The sequence below is a fragment of the Hypanus sabinus genome, chromosome 18 (genome assembly GCF_030144855.1).
Source record: "Hypanus sabinus isolate sHypSab1 chromosome 18, sHypSab1.hap1, whole genome shotgun sequence".
NCBI classification, from domain to species: domain Eukaryota; kingdom Metazoa; phylum Chordata; class Chondrichthyes; order Myliobatiformes; family Dasyatidae; genus Hypanus; species Hypanus sabinus.
Window position 1 is genome coordinate 59,167,573 of NC_082723.1, and position 19,363 is coordinate 59,186,935.

General features: G+C 44.5%; 1 protein-coding gene across 1 annotated transcript in view; it reads right to left on the reverse strand.

Moving 5' to 3' along the window:
* LOC132407256 (uncharacterized) overlaps positions 1-19,363 on the reverse strand; it is a 149,608-nt gene that overhangs the window by 119,210 nt on the left and 11,035 nt on the right. Inside the window, exons 3-4 of the mRNA XM_059993517.1 lie at positions 14,899-14,968; positions 12,913-13,125 (exon numbers count right to left, since the gene is read on the reverse strand). Coding sequence (XP_059849500.1) covers positions 12,913-13,125; positions 14,899-14,914 — 229 coding nt within the window. The 5' untranslated portion in view covers positions 14,915-14,968. The remainder of the gene's footprint in view (positions 1-12,912; positions 13,126-14,898; positions 14,969-19,363) is intronic.

Sequence of the window (19,363 nt, forward strand, 5' to 3'; positions counted from 1 at the left end):
AGAAGGAAGGGGGGATATTGCAAACAGCCTGGCCAAAATCTCCTAAACCTTCACAGATTCAAGTGTGCTCAAACAAGGGGGAAGACCGAAATCCAACAACGGTTGTCCAGTCACTTAACTTCTGTTTGGGGAAACTTTCAGAATATTCAATGATTTAATTAGCAATTTGGATAAGTGTAGAGTATTTAAATCATGTCCAACCAAATTGTATTTTTTGATGTGACAACAGATGGTAACTTGGAACATATGATATATGAAATTTCAAAATCAAATGCCACATAGGAGATGTTTTCAAGGTTGTAGTTAAAAGGACTGTAGCAATATAATCAAAAAATGCATTGTGAACAAAGCAGAGATTAATAGGAATAGTTCCTATTCCTAAGAAAACTTCTTTTGTTGTACCGTGGAGAGCATTCTGACAGGCTCCATCACTGTCTGGTATGGAGGGGCTACTGCACAGGACTGAAAGAAGCTGCAGAAGGTTGTAAATCTAGTCAGCTCCATATTGGGTACTAGTCTACAAAGTACCCAGGACATTTTCAGGGAGCGGTGTCTCAGAAAGGCAGTGTCCATTATTAAAAACCTCCAGCACCCTGAGCATGTCCTTTTCTCACTGTTACCATCAGGTAGGAGGTACAGGACCCTGAAGGCACACACTCAGTGATTCAGGAACAGCTTCTTCCCCTCTGCCATCTGATTCCTAAATGGACATTGAACCCTTGAACACGACCTCACTTTTTTAATATATATGATTTGTTTTTTGCACAATTTTTAAATCTATTCAATATACGTATTCAGTAATTGTTTTATGTATTTATTTTTTTCTTTTATATTACATATTACATTGAACTGCTGCTGCTAAGTTAACAAATTTCAGGACACCTGCCGGTGATAATAAACCTGGTTCTGATTCGGATTCTTTATTAGACTACATGAAAGCGTAAGGTGATGTTTGATAGGGAACACTGTTTTTCTTGAAGCTTATTACAGATTTGGGCAATTTTACAGTGAACAATTAACAAATTTTTAGATGATACAAAACTCAAAAACATGAGGATATTGACAGGCTGATGAAATGAGGATACATATGACAAATGAAATTTGATGCAGATAAATTGTAAAGTTCATCAAGTTATAGAGTCATACAGCATGGAATCAATAAGGGAGGTAACGACCTGTGGTATTATCACTGGATTATTAATCTAGATAGCTAGACAAAGTCCTTGGGACCTGGTTTGAATCTTTCTTTGGCAGATGATGCTAAGTCTGTATTTGCATTTTGGAATTAAAACGTCCAACAATGACCATAGTTGTAAAGACCTATCTGGTTCAATAATGTCCTGTAAGGGACAATATGTCCTGGTACCCTATTTCCTATTGGGTTGGAAATCTGTCCTCCCTTCCTGGTCTGGCCTACAGCTGACTCCAGACCCTCAGCTATGTGGTTGAATCTAAACTACCCTCTGAAATGGCTGAGCAAACTGATAGTTGTAACGAACCGCTGGAAAGCCTCAACAAAATAGGGACTGCGCCGATTCAAGAAGGCAGCTGAATACAAAGCAACGTGGATGATGGCCGGGTAATAATATAGAGATCTGGGAACAACACCTTGGGACTAGTCGGTGCCTAATTACACCACAACTAACCTATACTGTAACACTGTTTTAAAGACACTCATCTACACTGGTTGAGAAGTTTGATCACAATTCATAGTGTAGCTATGACATCTGGTTTATCCTCCAGTCTCGATAGACCCCATGAAAATAAACCTCCCTGCCAACAAACTATGTCCGTGACATTCTGTGCAGAGTGAATGTGGCTGAGACCTCTGACATGTGCAGCACAATTCCCTGCACTAAGTGTGATTTTCTGCCCCGTGCAGCGAGCCATTCTTCCCCAATAGAATAACCCTCAGAAATCAGTGAGACGAATCCACACTGCACTCGAGCAAGAATCTCATCCCCATGGCTGGAAGTCGCATCCTTTACACCAACCACAGCAAAACCCCCACCCCTTCCATACTCCATCTGGCCTGCAACAAATTGTGCCTTTTAGTTGCTAGATGCACTCTCGCGCATACTTCTTGATCTTGTTTCCGGTGTTTATCTGTATTTCTCCGTCTATGCTCATTTGTGCCCAAACCATATGAACACCTTTCACATTGCTGAGGTAGGTAATCAAAAGCCTTTGGAAAATTTTGACATAAGCTTCCTTTCCAGTCACTTCTTCAATGAAATCTGTTCTGCTTTTCAATCGAAGTCAGTCTTCCATAAAATCATGTTGAACCCTAAACGTACTAGTGTCCTGTTGTCCTGGGGGACTGTCTTCCCTTGTCAAGTAATCCCTCCTACTCTTGATGTCCTTTGTGTTACAAACTCTACCCATCTCCTTCCCACGTACATTCAATGATTTGTTGGCAGTGAATTGCACAGGTTCACCTCCCTGTGAGCAAAGAAAGCCCCCCCAGCTGGGGGATCATCCTCCCACCATCAAGTCGGTGTAACCTGATCAAAATGGTTAAAGTTTGAATGAGATTCCCTTTCGCTCCGGTTACAGTCTCTCCTTGTACAGCGGTACGCACATCCTGGGATGAGTCTGCTGACCTCTGTTGTTCTTCAGTGACAAGTATTTCTCTTTATGGGCAAGGAGGACAAAAGTGCACACAGGACCCCAGGAGCAATCTCAGGAGCAGGAGTCAGTCCTTCTACCCCTCCTCTGTCAGCAGCATGGCTAATCTCTCCGGGCCATTTTTGCTGCACTGTCCCCAAATCCCTGGATTCTCTTAGTGAAGAGAATAACTTAACATTAACACACATTAACTTAAGTGCATTCTGTTTTCAAACATAATCCTTCTTAGTGATCTATCCATCCAGTAAACTCAGTGACTGAGCCTCAGCAGCCACCGGTGGCAAAATTTCCACAGGTTCTCCACCTGCTGACTGAAGAACTTTCTCCTCATCGGATTCCTAAAAGACCAGCTCCCATTCTGAGACTGTGCCCTCCTGGCCCTAAACCCTTCACCAGGGATCATCCTCACTGTATCCAGCCTGCGATGTTTATGTTTCAGTTGGCTTGGCACTGGAGGCAGAGGCTCATGGTGGAAGGTTGCTTTAGTGATGGTGCATCACAAGAATCATTGCTGGGATCCCTACTGGTTGCGAGGTACATTAGGAGTTTGGATACGGGTGTGAGAGGCACAAGGAATAAGTCTGCAAATGACTTGTGTGCTGATTTCTCTGGCAGGTGTATGTGAATCTCCCTTGGGCACAATTCTATCTTTAACTTCTTCTGTTTTCTGGGATTGGGGACCCTTTTCCTTGGTATTTTTGCGTTAGGTATTAGGTTTAATCTTTGTGTATCCAGCATTCGTTCCTTAAATGTTATCTTCTTTTCTGACCACTGCCATGAAGCTCCCAGAACTATCAGAACTAACCCAGTCCTCATTTCTTCACAAGTTCCTTTCTGTAGAGTTACATTTTGAACGACCGCACTTTCCTGATTAAAGAATTCTAACACATTATGGTCACACTTCTTGAATGGACTCCACACAACGGTTATTAATGAATCATTGTTAAAGAAGAGGAAGTGAACAGGTTTCAGGGTGACTAAGTTTCCTGTTCAGTCTCTCCATCATGGGCGCACACATTAACGTAAGTACATTCTGGTTTCAAACATCATCCTTCTTTACAAGCAACAAACACAAAATGATGGAGGAACTCAACAGGCTGGGCAGCATCTACGGTAAAAGGTATAGTTGGTGTTTTGGGCTGAGACCTTTTGGCAGGATTCGAGAAAAAAAGCTGAGGAGTATATTTTAAAGGTGGGGGGAGGGGAGACAGAAACAAAAGGTGATAGGTGAAATTGGGAGGTGGGGAGGGATGAAGTAAAGAGCTGGGAAGTTGACTACTGAAAGAGATACAGGGCTGGAGAAGGGGGAATCAGATAGGAGAGGACAGAAGGCCATGGGAGAAAGGAAAGGGGGGGATGATCACCAGAGGGAGGCGATAGACAGGAAAGGAGTTAAGGTGAGAGAGGGAAAAGGGGATGGGAGATGGTGAAGGAGAGTGGGGGGGCACTACCAGAAGTTTGAGAAATTGATGTTCATGCCATCGGGTTGGAGGCTACCCAGACGGAATATAAGGTGTTGTTTCTCCAACTTAAGTGTGGCCTCATCCCGACAGTGGAGGAGGCCATGGATGGATACATTGGAATGGGAATGGGAAGAGGAATTAAAATGGGTGGCCACTGGGAGATCCCACTTTTTCTGGCGGAAAAAGTATTGTGTGTGTTTCTGGTAGGTGCTCGGCGAAATGGTCTCCCAATCTGTGTTGGATCTCACCGATATACAGGAGGCCACTTTCTGAATGGATTCCACACAACAAAGTTATTAATGAATCCTTCTCATTACTAAAGCAGAGGAAGTGAAGAGGCTTCAGGGTGACTAATTTTCCTGTTCAATCTGCCTGTCATGGGTGCACACATTAACTTAAGTGCATTCTGTTTTCAAACATAATCCTTCTTTCCAAGCAACACATGCAAAATGCCAGAGGAACTCATCAGGCCAGGCAGCATCTATGGAAGAAAGGACGGTCGGTGTCCCAACATTAGGGTAGGTAAGTTCCTGATGCTAGACAGGAAATACCTGAGGTTATTTGGGAAGTGAGCAAGTGATTGCTGCAGCTTTGGTGATGATTCTCGAGTCCACACTGGCCACAGGAGTAGTGCCAGAGAACTGGAGGAGGCAAATATTATTATTTTGTTCAAGAAAGGGTATGGGGTAACACTGGGTATTATAGACCAGTGAGTCTTATGTCAGTGGTGGGCACACTATTGAAGAGGATTCTTAGAGGCAAGATTCACATGCATTTGGAAATGCATAATCTGATTAGGGGTGGTCTACATGGTTTTGTGAGGGCCCGTTGTGCCTCACGAGCCTGACTGAATACATTGAGGAAATGACAAAACATATTGACAAAGGCAGAGCAGTGGATGTGGTGTATATGGATTTCAGTACAACATTTTACACGACTCACTGTGGTAAGACCTTCAGAAAGTTCAGGAGGCATGGAAACTTGGTGGCATCGACTGAGAATTAGCTTGTGTTCAGCTCTGGTAGAGGGTGATAGGAGATGGACCGCATTCTGCCTGGAGGTTGGTGACTGCTGGTGTTCCACAGGGATCAGTTCTGGGACTCCAGTTTTTTGTGAACTTATAAATAACTTAGATGAGGAAGTGAAAGGGAGGTTATGTGGTGCATGTTAGTGGTGTTACGTATAGTGTAGAAGATAGCTGTAGGTTACAAAGAGACATTTATATATTTAGACAACAACACACACAAAATGCTGGTGGAACACAGCAGGCCAGGCAGCATCTATAGGGAGAAGTGCTGTCGACGTTTCGGGCCAAGACCCTTTGTCAGGATGAAGGGTCTTGGCCCGAAACATCGACAGCGCTTCTCCCTATAGATGCTGCCTGGCCTGCTGTGTTCCACCAGCATTTTGTGCACGTTGTTGTTTGAATTTCCAGCATCTGCAGATTTCCTCATGTTTGCGCTTTATATATATAGAGCTGGGTTGCGGTGGCAGATAGAATTTAATCCAGAAACATGTCAAGTGATGCACTCTAAGGCCGAACATCAAGGCAAAATACAGGGTTAATGGCAGGATTCTTAGCAGTGTGGAGGAGCAGAGGGATCTTGGGCTCCAGGTGCATAGATCCCTCAAAGTCATAGTGCAAGTTGCTGGGGGCGCTGTGAGGGTAATGTTGCAGCTCCCTGAAAGCTTGGTTAGACCACACCTGAAGTATTGTGTTCAGTTCTGGTCACTTCATTATAAGGAAGACATGGAAGCTTTGGAGAGGATGCAGTGAAGAGTTACCGGGATGCTCCCTGGATTAGAGGGCATGTCTTATGAAGACAGATTGAGTGATCTTTTCTCTTTGGAGTGAAGGAGGATGAGAGCTGACTTGGGAGAGACGTACAAGACGATAAGGGCCATAGATAGAATGGACAGTCGAAGACATCCCTCCAGTGAGCAAATGGCTAATACGAGTGGGCATAAATTTTCAGTGTTTGGAGGAAAGTGTAGGGGGATGTTAGAGGTTTTCTATACAGAGAGAGGTAGGTGCGTAAAACACACTGCCAGGGGTAATGGTAGAGGCAGGTACATTGGGAACACTTAAGGGACTCTTAGATAGGCACATGGATGAAAGAAAAATGGATGGCTATGTAGAATGGAAGAATTAGATTGATCTTGGAGTAGGTTAAAAGGTCGGCACAATATTGTAGGTCAAAGGGACTATACTGTTATATGTTCTATGATCTCTTCATGACGCCCTCCCTTTCTGCTATCCCTGAATAGCAAGCTACTCATTCACCTCCTTTACCTCCGTCACTGTGCCTTTTGAAACCCTTGTTCTGAGTACTTACCATGTTAAATACATTTCATCCTATCCAACTGACTGCATTTATGCCCTATCTACTCTCTATCTTTCCTTACACGTTCGGTGGTGAAGAAGGCAGATGCAATGTTAGCATTCATTTTGAGAAGACTGAAATATAAAAACAAGGACGTAATGTTGAAAAAGCAAACATGAGGAAATCTGCAGATGCTGGAAATTCAAGCAACACACACAAAATGCTGGTGGAACACAGCATTTTGTACATAATGTTGAAGCTCTATAAAGCATTGGTGATGGCCTCACTTGGAGTATTATGAGCAGTTTGGGCCCCTTATCTTAGAAAATATGTGCTGCCATTGGAGAGGGTTCAAAGGAGGTTCACAGAAATGTTTCTGGGATTGAAAGGCTTGTCATATGAAGAATGTTTGATGGCTCTGGGCCTGTATTCTCTGGAATTCCAGAAGAATTGGGGGGGGGGAGTGGGTGGAAATCTTATTGAAACTTATCGAATGTTGAAAGGCCTATCAAGGATAGGGGTGAGGATGTTCTCTGTAGTGGGTGAGTCTAGGACCAGAAAGCACAGCCTCAGTATAGAGGGACGTCCACTTAGAACAGAGGTGAGGAGAAATTTCCTTAGCCAGAGGGTGGTGAATCTGTGGAATTCGTTGCAACAGGCATCTGTGGAGGCCAAGTCATTGGGAATACTTAAGGCAGAGGTTGATAGATTCTTGATTGGCCAGGGCATGAAGGGATACGGGGGCAGGCAGGAGATTTGGACTGAGAGGAAAATTCCATTGAGCAGAGCAGACTCAATGGGCCAAATGGCCTAATTCTGCTCCTATATCTTATGGTCTTTACACCAACCACTCCATCTTTGACCTATCACTTTGGTTCCCATGTCCCTGCCAATCTAGCTTAGTCAATCCCCAACAGCTCTAGGAAACCTTGACATTGGTCCTGCTCGAGTTGATATGTAAGCCATCCCTGTTGTACAGATCACACCTTCCCCACAAGAGATCCAAAGATCCATGATTCTGAAACCCTGCCGCCTGCACAAATTCATCAGCCACACATTCATCTGCCATATATCCTATTCTTAACCACACATGGCACAGGCAGCATTTCAGAGATGACTACCTTCTGAGTCCTGATTTTCAGCTTCCTACCTTGTTTCCTAATTTCTCCCTTCAGGTTATCATCCCTTTTCCTACCTGCACCAATGGTACCAATACGTCCCAAGACCTTAGGCTGCATATCATCCTCCTTACGAAAGCTATAAACTCAGACAGAGACATCCCTGACCTTGGCGTCTGGGAGTCTCCTTCACGTCCACAGAACCTGCTGTCTGTTTCTCTAACTATCAATAACTCTCACAAGTGCGTTCCTTTTCTCTCTCCTTTTCTGAGGCACAGATCTAGACTCAGTATTAGAGCCCTGTCACTGGTAGGTCGTCCCCACAACAGTATCCAAAGTGGTGTACTTGTTACTGAGTGCAATGGCCACAGGGGTGCTCTGCACACCCTCTTTCCTTCTCCTGACAGCCACCCAGCTACCTGCCTCCTGTGACGTAGGTGTGACGTAGGTGTGGCTCCTGTCTATCAACCCCTCACTCTTCTGAATGATCGGTAGGTCATCCAGCTCCACCCCTAGTTCCCTGACGTGGATTGCAAGGAACGGCAGCCCGTGGCATTTTTTTTGTAGGTGGTCATCAGGGACACTGGAGGTCACCCTGACTTCCCACACCCTGCAAGAGGAGCAGCCACTGTCCTGGATTCTGTTCTTACCATACAGAGAAACTTACCAAAAACTCACCTTAACCTCTGCCACTTCTTGCTGAAAAGGGGGAGATTTGAGAGGTCAGTGAAACCCCAGACGGAGCAGCCAGATGAAGTGGTTGCAACATTTTCGAGGCATTTGGATAAGTACACGGAGGAAAGGGGATTGGAAGGTTATGGGCTGAATGCAGGCAATTGGAAATAGCAGGAAGGATGCGGTGGTTGGCATGAACTGATCAGCTCAAAGGGTTTGTTTCTGTGCTGTATTGCTCTACGATTCCGGGGGTGAGGTTGGGAGTCGCTGTGTTAGCAGTGAAGGGGATGGAGATCACAGGGAAGATATGGGAGAGGATTCATAAGTTGCAAGGTCTCACCTTGACCATTCTTATAGGACATGGCATTTTACCCTGACATTAGTAACCAGTCTGGGCAGTGTTCCTCCACCACCTACAGCTCACTCTAAGCTCCCGGCAAACACCTCTCCTGTGGATGATATGGTTCAGCAGCCTCTCCAATTGTCAACAGGAAACTGGGGAGCCCATGCTTGACCTCTGGAGTGCCTGATGCTGCCATGGGGAAAGAGAGTGCCCCTAGTGGTTGAGCCTGAGAAGTACACCCTGGGTGTACATGCTGAGGAATTCAATTAGACCTCTCCTGAGAATACTCAGGGTTAGGCAAGGAAAACCAGGCAGCACCTTCATTAAATAGTGCAGGCAATTCTATGACACAAGAGATTCTGCAGATGCTGGAAATCTGGAGCAACAAACTCAAAATGCTGGAGGAACTTTTCCCTCCATAGCTGCTGCCTGACTTACTTCCTTCCTCCAGCATTTTGTAATCCTTTTAGAGATTTTTTACAGCAACAACTAGGGAATTGACAAATGGTGCATCTGACCACGGAGACACACAACCTTCCTTTAAACTGGGCATTAGTTACTACTGTTACTGCCCTCCTCCTCCCTCACACCCCACCATGGTTCAAACCCCTGCTCCTTCTCGGATCACAACATTCGCTCCCATCTCCCTTTGCCCAGCTGAGAAGCCCACCACTGACTGATTACCTGATACAATCCCCAGTCGTAGCCTCCTTGTGCTCTGACCACCCCTGGCCCATCCGATACCGCACATCCAATATCTATTCCCGGGTCACTGATCATAATATGCTCCTGACCCACTTACTCCCTTCCCCTAACTGCTGGTCCCCAGCCATTGCCTCACCACTGATCAGCATCCAACTTTGGCCCCCAACCTCCCTCATAATCCAAAACCTCGTTGCCCCATTCCCAGCTCCCTCTGAGCTGGATCCACAGGTTTTCCTTTGCATTCCTTCTGCACCATTTCTACAACAAGGGAATGCCTTTTCCTTCACATCTGATGTTCTGGGGTTGTGTCACTGTTCAACCTACAGGCAACAGACACATAGCACGATCAGTCAGGGGCACAATGTCCAACCAATTCCCTTTCTAGGGCTGATGGATTTAAAGGCTACAGAATGATAATTGCACAGTTTAAGGTATCATGGGGGAAGGACCAATGATTCTCAGACAAGGATGGATATTTTGCATTGTTAGAAATTCATCTTCAGCTTAAATAAAGCCAATTACTTAGATACGAGGAGCACAATGATTAAGAGAGATCGAAAACCATTAGATTCAAAGCATAAATGGAGAGTTTATGAGAAATTCCTCAACACTATCAACACAGGTAGATATCGTTGCTAAAATAAAAACTCCATGAACAAACCAAAAGACAGCATCGTTCAAACTGACGTAAAGGCAGAAATTGTTGAAAACACTCAGCAGGTCAGACGGTGTCCGAGGAGAGAGGAAGACTTAATATGTCAGGTCTGAAACCCTTCACTGGAAATGGTAAGAAAGAGAAATCAACTGAAAATTGTTTCAGTGAGGGTGCTGGAGACAAGGATAAGACTGCAGACACTCTCCCACTTGTGGTTACATTACAGTTTGAAAGATCTTTCATCTGAAACGTATCCATGCCATGGATCTTTTATTGACAGCTTCTTGTTTTGGACTTCCTATTTCAAACCTACAGCTATTGACTTGTTGAAGATATCGACAAAATCATTGATTACAATCATTGCTTAAGCTTACTAAAATGCTCGAAAGTTCACACAATAAATGGTATAGCACACAAAGTGAGGTTCCACAGATGATATTCTCACACACAGAATGATAATTAATAACATGTGAAAGAGCGTCCAGATTAGACCATACCCTGCTGTTCAGTGAGATAGCCGTTGATTCAGCGCGTTGTTACTTTACCACAAAATATTTTGTGTATATTCAGAAAGGCATGGTGTCATAGTGTCACACAGCAGGAAAAAGGGTTTTTTCCACCCACTGTAACAATTAAATTCCTATCCACGGAAGCTCCATTCCCCCCACATTATTAGCCATGGAATCATAGAACAATACAGCCCAGATGAACACCCTCATCTCAGTGAGCTCACGCTGACCACAGTGCCCATCCAGCTAGTCTCATTTTCTTGTGTATGTCCCATATCCCTCCAGTACCTGCTTATCCAAGTGCTTCTTAAGTGACACCATTGTAACTGTCTCAACCACTTCTTCTGGCAGCTCATTCCATATATTCACCACCTTTTCAATGAAATTGTTGCCCCTCAAGTCCCTTTTAAATCTTTTCCCTCTCCCCCTAAATCTAAGCCACCTAGCTTTGGACTCTCCTACCCTGGGAAAAAGACTGTCACCTTCCAGCTTATCAACGCTCCTCATAATCTTAAACATTTTTATAAGGTCGCACCTCATCCATCTATGTTTTAAGGAATTAAAACCTATGGTGTCAACCTCCCCCTATAAATTAGACCCTCCAGTCCTGGAAATATCCTTGTAAATATTTTCTGCCTTCTGTTCATGTTGACAACATCTTTCTTATAACAGGGTGATCAAACCTATACACAGTGACCTCACACATGACTTATACAACTACAACATAATATCCCAACTCTTACAGTATATTCAAGCGCCTTGCCGAATGAAGGTGACCATGTTAAATCCCTTTTTCACCACCCTGTCTACGTGTCACATTGCTTTTAACAATCTCGAAGGTACCTCTTTTCATTACATTCTCTAGTGCCCTACCATTCACAGTATAAGCACTTTTCTGGATTGGCTTTCCAAAATGCATCACCTCACATTTATTGGTACTGAAATCCATTTGCCACTCATCAACCCACTTACCTAACTGATTAAAATCCCCTTGAAATCTACGATAACCTTCTTTGCTATCAAAAACATTTCCTAATTTTGTGTCCTCTGCAAACTTGCCAATCAAACCTTGTACATTCACGTCCATGTCATTGATATTAATAATGAATAACAAGGGACACAGCAGTGACCCCTGCTGCACACCACTAGGCACTAGTCTCCATTCTGAAAAAAGAAACTTCGAACCACTATGTCTCCTTTCTAGTTCCAAGCCAATTTTGAACTTACTGAACAAGGTCTGCCTGGAGAAACTCAAAGTCCAAGTATGTGATCAGGCCTAGAGAGTTACCCACCTTAATTCATGGTAAAACTTCAAATACTTCCTCCCAGCTAATATGAATGTTCCCTAAAATATATCCAGTTGTTTCTCTTACCTCTTGAACAATCATGATTTTCTCCTCAGTTATCACTGAGAAATGTTAATTTGAAATTCCACCCTCCTTTTGTAGCTCAAGTCCTAGGTGGCCCTGCTGATCTCTAAGGAAATCTAGTCCCTCTCTAGCCACCTTTTCACTCTGAACATTTCTATGGAATCTCTTGGGATTTTCTTTAACTTTACCTACCAGATCCATTTGACACCCTCTCTTTGCCCTCCTGATTTCCCTCTTAAATGTATTCTTAACCAAATTTTTAATAAGCAGTAATGTTGCCAGCACTAACCCTGGCGATGCATTACTGACCACACAGGCTTCCAATTCTAATTCCAAGACAATTACTGATCCAATTCTCACCTTGTCCTTGATCTCCTGGGCTTGAACCTTTTGGACCGATGTGAGATCTTGTCAAAGGTATTACTTAAGTCCACACAGACCACATCGACAGCACATTCCTTATTGCTGCACCTCATGTCCTCCGCAAAAAATTCAAACTATTCAGAGAAGAAAGCCCCTAAATGAGCCCACTGACCATCACTGATTAACCCAAGTGTTGACCACCGCTGATGTAGGACTGAAGAAAGAAGAAAGCCCTTAGCTCCAAGTGGAGTCACCGGGACGCCGGCGTGACAGCGTTTTCTTAGCAGGCTTTCTTGCTTTTATGAGGCCGAGTTGCTAGCTTGACGTTCAACCCAGCACGGATAAGGGAGCCGGCTGGATTCGAACTTGGGAGCCTTCGCTTGAAGTCCTGTGCTGATGCCACTACGCACCAGCCGGCGTTGTAGGACCAAAGGATAATTACCTGTCTTATCCCCGCTGGCTTTCTTGAATATTTGCTGTCCTCCAATGATCTGGCATCCCACCCATGACCAGCAATGATTTAAATATGTCTGTCAGAGCTCTGAAAATCTACCTTTCCTTGTTTCCTGGGGCAGTTTGGGCTGCACCTCATCCAGCCCAGGGATCTAGATTGCACAACATTGTGAGTTTACATGGTCTCAGCTCGTGCACCATGGCAGTGACAAGCCTCTGTGTAACAGGCGTACCATTTGGTTGTTGATTCCTGCCTGCTGTACAAAATTAATAACAACAGACTTACCAGCATGGCAACACACCAACCTGTGAACTCCATCGCTCCAGAGCTCCACTTGTACCAGATGTTTTCTCCGTTCTTGGTGTCACTGTGCTCCATTTCACCCCGGGGGGCCAATTGGTCAGCCCAGGCCTGGCAGTCACCTAACATCTCCTTGTTGTAAGTCAGAGGGGGGGTCGCGTGGAGCTTTCTGTACTCGTTGTGAGCATCCAGCGCCTCCTGCTCAAATTTTGAAAGCTCTGAAAATGGACGCATTCAGAAGGTGTTAACTTGGACCTTGCTGCATTCGAGTTCCACTCCCTCACCCACCCCAGTGCCTGCCGGTCAGTTTCTCCTGCCAACCAGAGCAGCCGTAGGCACAGCTTGGCATAAAGTGATGACAGAAAGTTCTGTAGACCAGACAGAAGCTTACACCCTCTCAACTTCCACCCCCTTCCCCCAGCTCCTGAACATCCCTTTGTGGACAATCCCTCTCCCCTACCCTTGTTAACCAACGGTAGGACTCTCACATTTAAGTTTGGGGGAATTAAATCCTGCCCTAAAAACCTGACACAGAAACCACGTGGAAGAATCTGGGGCAAGAAGATCAGCTTGAGGAACTTGACAAGTTGAGCAACACCCATGGAAGGGAATGGACAAGCTGACATTTTGGGTTGAGTCCCTTTGCCTGGACGATGTGTGGGTGACAAGCAGAGGGAGTGGGTGGAGGAGGGGATAGAAGCAGGTGGGGGTATCAGAGTAGATGGAATACTGCTGGCCGAGTCCTGCACCATCACAGGTGAGAGTGTTTGGCTGGGCAAGACGTTACACTGAATCCAATTAATCTTCCTGGAGTGCAGGTCATTATTTATCTGGTCACTACACTCAATCCCTACATTCCCATTGTGGCCAGTTAAGACATAGAGTGATAGAGTGACATAGCATCAAAGCCTGTCCACGTTGACCATGGTGTCTCCCATCTGCCTGCATTTGGTCCACTTCCCTCCAAATGTTTCCCATCCACCTCCCTGTCCAAACATCTTATAGACATTGTAATTGTACCTACCCCTTCTATATCCCCCTCCACCCCCGGTCCCTTTTAAATCTTTCTCCTGTCACCTTTAGCCTATTCTTCCTAGTTCTAGATGCCCTGACCCAGGAAAAATGACTGTAACTATTTACCTTATCTACAACCCTCGTGATGTAATATGCACTAAAAAGTCAGCTCTTATAACTCAAGCCCTCCTAGTAAATCTTTTTTGCTTATGTAGGTTCTGACAAAGATTTGAAAATCATTTCACCACCCCCACCTTCATTTCTTTTCTCCTCTCTTCCATATCTCCTCTCCTCTCTGCCTTCTCCATTCTTCCCAATTCCAACAGTTTACAACAGGAATACTGCACAGATCCTGAGGTGTACACCAGGAAAACTGATAAGTGGGCATCCGACCCTTTCAAGCATTCTGAAGGTTTGACACCTGGCTAGGAGCAAGCGATGGGTGTACAGCTGGAGCCAGGATGAGATCCCGAAGATCAAGAGCTGGGATCTGGTGGGTTAGGGTGAGTTGGGATCCAGGAGGCTTGCATCCATCCCACTCCCTTGGTCCTCATTGGATCTACCAGAAAATGTGTCACACCAAAGTGTAATGTCTAAAAGGGGATTTAACAGTGGGTTCAGATACTAATGAGGAATAACATTCAGTAGTCTGCCAACAGTTGCCGGTACAGTACCTCCATAGTCCTGGCATGCTGGATTACTGGGTTTTGTGGAAATCTCTACCCAGCTCAGCCTGTGGGATGTTCTGCCGACATTTACCCCAGCAGGGCCCAGACACGTCAGTGCTGCACTCTGTATGGGTCAGCCGGCCTGATCTGGACGGGTCTGCGTGCGAGGGGTATGAGCAATCAGCCCACTCCCCTTCACCATGACGCTTGGCCGAACACGGTGCAGGAAGGAGCAGGGAGACCAGCCTGAAAGCACCTGCTGGGATTCCTCACTCTCTGACTTGGTTGCTGGGGAGGATTCACACCCACCTCCATTATCAGCCATGTCCTCCTGGTCAGTGTTCTGCTGGTCCAACACTGAATCTCAGAAGCCGTCTGCCTGTAAGACAGAAATGTAGTCACCAGGAATGAGAGCTACCCGAGGGCACTCAGTACAAACCAGTCCCTGACGTTTACACAACAGCGTACAGAAGAAACTCCTTAATGGCAAAAATATGAAACTTGAGTGTTTTTAAGGAAGTGATGGAATTACACAGCATGCAAACAGGCCCTTCAGCCCATCTTGCCATGCCAGTCAAGATGTCTCTCAGAGCTGGTCCCATTAGTCTGCATTTGGCCTCCTTCCCTCCAAAGCTTTCCTATCCACATACCTGTTGAAATATCATTCTAACTCTATAATTATATCAGTCCCTTCTATACAGCACCACCCTCTGGTCCCTTTTAAAGCTTTCTCCTTTCACCTTAAGCCTATTCTCTCTAGCTCTAGCCTCCTTGACCTAGGAAAATGACTGCCACTACCCGCCTTATCTACAGCCCTCACGATATTATAAGCCTCGATTGACCCTCAGCCTCCTACAATCCAAGGAAATGAGACCCAGCCTAACTAGTCTCTCCTTAGAACTCAAGCCCTCCAGTCCTGACAACATCCCCGTGAAACTTTTATAAATAATACCCTTCTCTTAGCAAGTCATAGTGCAGATCAGAAATATTTCATTAGGAGTTTGTGGAGATTTGATATGTCACTGAAGACTCTGGCAAACTTCGATAGATGTCCAAGGAGACGATTCTGACTGGTTTCGCCATTATCTGGAATGGCGTCGTCAATGCACAGGATCAGAAAGAGCTGCAGAGGGTTGTAAACTCAGTCAGCTCCAACCCTTCCCACCATAGCATACATCTTCAACAGTCAGTGCCCTAAGAATGTGGCATCCATCATTAAGGACCCTCACTGCCCAGGATATACCCTCTTCTCATTGCTACCTTCAAGGAGGAGGCCCAGGAGGCTGAAGACATGCACTCAATGCTTTAAGATCAGATTCTTCCCCTCCACCATCAGATCTCTAAACAGTCCATGAAACTATGAATTCTATGTCCCATGGACCTATGAATTCTCTTTTTGTACCACTTCTTTATTTAATTTAAAAATTTTTCTTATTGTAACTGATGGTAATTTTTTTAATGCAATATATTGCACTGCTACCACAATATAACAAATTTCACAACTTATGTCAGTGATAATGGTTCTGGTTCTGAGTTTGACTAGAACGGCACACAGTTCTCCTGTCTGACCAATGACGAGTACAGTAATGTGATGTCCCATTTCTATGGTGTCATGGGAACTACCCTATCCAGATGGTAGGGATGAAGGAAAGGGATAGGCTTGTGGCATTGTGTTGGAAATGTTAGCAGGTGACCTGTTCAACATGTAGTGGTGGGGTGAGACAGCATGAACCTCGTCAATTTCTGATTGAGAAGGGAAAGGGTAAGGGTGACAAAGAAAGAGGAATTGGGATAGGCACAGAGTGCTGACATTGAGAGGAAAGGAATTTGAATTTAAATGAATTAAAATAATTTGAAGTTAAAAGATTTGGTAAAAATATGGAACAGGAGAATAGATATTAGGATGTATAGTCAAGATAGGTGTGGGCATCAGTGTGATAACATTGGAGGACAGCTAGCACGAAGATGGAGTTAGAAAGTCAAGAAAGGGAATTGTGAACAGTGGAAAAAGGTGGGAACTGGAAGCAACATTGATGTAATTTCCAGTCAGACTCAAGAGCTGGAAGGACATCAGCTTAGCCAGAAATATATAAAAAAAAGTAGTAATGCAAAGAACCTGAGTGAGATGAATATCTGACAAAATTGAAATTGGTTTATTATTGTCATTCGTACAAAGATACAATAAAAAGTTTGTCATGCAGATTAAATTATTACACAGAGCATTGAGGTAGAACAAGGTAGAATGATAAAAATACAAAATAAAATGTAGCGTCAATAAATAAAGGGAAGTGCAGGAGAACATTAAGGTACAAGATCATATCAAGGTAGAATCTGAGATCAAGAGTCCAACTTATTGTACTAGGAAACTATTTAATAGCATTACAACAGAGGGGTTGTAGCTGTCCTTGACCCTAGTAGTATGTGTTTTCAGGCTTTTTCATCTTTTGCTCCATGGAGGAGAGAAGAGGTGATGTCTGGGGTTGGAGGGGGGAGGGTGCTTTACTGAGGAAGCAAGCAGTATAGACAGAGTCTACAGAGGGCAAATGGTTCCCATGATATGTTGAGCTGTGTCCACAATGCACTGCAGTTCCTTGTGGTCACGGGCAGAGCAGTTGCCATACCAACCTATAATGCATCCAGATAAGATGCTTTCTGTGGTGTATTGATAAAATTAACAGGGGTTGATGGGGACATGCCAAATCTCTTTAGCCTCCAGGGGAGGTAGAGGTGTTGGTGAGTTTTCCTGGCCTTGACATAGACGTGGTTGGACCAGGACAGGCTTTTAATGATGTTTACTTCTAGGAACTGAATCCCTCAACCTCAACACCATTGACGTAGACAAGGACGTGTGCACTGTCCCTTCCTGGAGTCAATGACCAGCACAGAGCTGGAGATCACAATCAAATAATCTACCTTCCAGGGCAGGCCTGCTTTTTGAGAAGGAGTCAGATATGTGGTATTGAGCACCTAGGATTGGATGGGCTGGAGATAATCAAAGAGAAGATGAGGAACTATCAGACAACTGTCATTTAGTCCTTGCAATTACTGCTCCTTCTAAGCTGTGTGGGTGTGCAGCCACACAGTAACTGAAATGCTTCCATGCTCAGAGACCTTGCTGCTGTGCAGCTGTAAAAATTCAGATTTCTGGGTAATGATACCATCCTTGACAGACAATGGATAGGATGGACCTGAGGAAACCATGGGGCGAATCAGAGTTATAGATTTGTACAGTACAGAATGAAACCCTCTGCCTGCATTGTCAGTAGCTGCCATGAAATGCCCATCTATTCCAATCCCATTTTCCAGCTCTTGGTCTATAACCTACCATGTTTTGGTGATTCAAGTGTTCATCTAGATATTTGTAAATGTTATGGGACTATCCCTCAGCTTCCTTTGGAAAACAAGCCCAGCCTCTCAGAAGACTGTAAGACATAGGAGAAGAATTATGCTATTCAGCCCATTGAATCTGCTCTGCAAACTTGGTCACAAAGCCATCGATCCCATTATACTGAACATTGACATATAATGTGAAAATAAGTTGTCCTAACACCAACCCCTGCAGAACACCACTAGTCACGCAGCCAAGCAGAAAATGCCCCCTTTTCCCCCACTCTTTGCTTCCTGCCTGCCAACAGATCTTCTATCCATGTTAGTATCCTTCCTGTAATACCATGGGCTCTTATCTTGTTTAGTAGCCTCCTGACTGGCACTTTGTCAAAGGCCTTCTGAAAACCCAAGTAAACAGTATCCACTGACTCTCATTTGTCTATTTTGCCTGCTATATCCTAAAGAATTCCACCAGATTTTTTAGGCAAGATTTTCCCTTAAGGAAATCGTGCTGATTTTGGCCTATTTTATCATGTGCTTCTAAGTACCCTGAAACGTCATCATTAATTATGGACTCCAATATCTCCCCAATCACTGGGGTCAGGCTAACTGGCCTATAATTTCCTATCATTTGTCTCCCTCCCTTCTGAAATTTCCGGTCCTCCGGAACCATTCCAGAATCTGCTGATTCTTGAAAGATCGTACTAATGACTCCACAATCGCTTCAGCTATCTCTTTCAGAACCCTGGGTTCTGGAACTTAGTGACTTCCCTACCTTCAGACTTTTCAGCTTCCTCAGCACTTTCTCCATAGTAATAGCAACCATATCTACTTTTGCCCGAGACTCTTGAATCTAGCATACTGCTGGTGTTTTCCACAGTGAAGACTGACACAAAATACTTCCATCTGCCATTTCTTTGTCCTCATTACTGCCTCTCCAATGTCATTTTCCAGTAATCCAATATCCACTCTTGGCTCTCTTATACTCTTTATATATCTGAAAAAACTTTTGGTATTCTCTTTTATATTATTGACTAGCTTACCTTCATATGTCATGCTTTCTCTCCTTTTTACTTTTTGTTTGCCTTCTGTTGGTTTGTAAAAGTTTCCCAATCCTCTAACTTCTCACTAATTTTTGCTATATTGTATGCCCTCTCATTTGCTTTTATGCGGTCTTTGCATTTCAGGTAAGCAAACAAGGTTCTGGAGGAACTCGGGGTTGAACAGCATTCTGTGGGAGGAAAGGGTTAAAACCCCTCATGAGACCTGATACAGGGCTTTGGTCTGAAGCACTGACAATTCCCCTACCTCCAGAGATGCTGCTTGACCTACTGGGTTCCTCTGACATCAGCAATCTTTTGTGTCAACATCCTGTCCATCCTCCTCTGCACCTTCTGCAGTGCAAATCACACCCTTCCTGTCATGTGGCCAGGATTGACACACAATA